We start from the raw sequence: 533 nt of genomic DNA, 5'->3' as shown, positions 1-533 counted from the left end.
GAGGTGATATTTCAAGAAAAATGAAGCTCCTTAAACGTCAAGCTGAGGGAAAGAAAAGGATGAAGATGTATGGAAACATTGAAGTCCCACGAGAAACATTTATTAATATACTTAAAAGGTAGCAGTATATTCTGGAATAGCTTTGTTACAAATTTGTCTGGTTATGAATTTCTTTTGTAATGATATTACTGATGATTTTCTTTGTAAATATGTATGTATGTTTATAATTTATTGTTAATGTTATCATAACTGATAAGAAATATCAGATGATGAAATCAGTTGTTTTTAATCATATATTTTAGATGAAAAAAACACTGATATTCTACCAAGATTTTTTATTACCCTAAATTTACATAGCTAGGTTTAACCCATACATGACAGATGATGTTAAGTCATCAGAAAGCATCCCACTTGACAGATGACATGATATTACATCATGAAATTTTTCCATCACTGCTGGGCTAGCATGGCTATGATGTAAAATCACATCTTAAATAGAAGGCTACATTTATCTAGTAATAACTTGTTTTTCA

The 533-nt window shown here is 29.3% G+C and overlaps 1 protein-coding gene across 1 annotated transcript in view; it reads left to right on the top strand.

The window, feature by feature from the left end:
• waw (Translation factor waclaw) overlaps positions 1-325 on the top strand; it is a 14003-nt gene extending 13678 nt beyond the window's left edge. The window contains exon 14 of the mRNA XM_043023178.2: positions 1-325. This exon is cut by the window's left edge and continues 4 nt beyond it. Coding sequence (XP_042879112.2) covers positions 1-122 — 122 coding nt within the window. The 3' untranslated portion in view covers positions 123-325.
• Positions 326-533: the final 208 nt, after the last annotated feature.

The sequence above is a fragment of the Penaeus japonicus genome, unplaced genomic scaffold (assembly GCF_977035675.1).
Source record: "Penaeus japonicus unplaced genomic scaffold, GWHDUDI00000001_assembly GWHDUDI00000032, whole genome shotgun sequence".
Taxonomy (NCBI): domain Eukaryota; kingdom Metazoa; phylum Arthropoda; class Malacostraca; order Decapoda; family Penaeidae; genus Penaeus; species Penaeus japonicus.
Note: the sequence above shows the minus strand (reverse complement) of the source record. Positions and strands in the feature narration are given on the sequence as shown.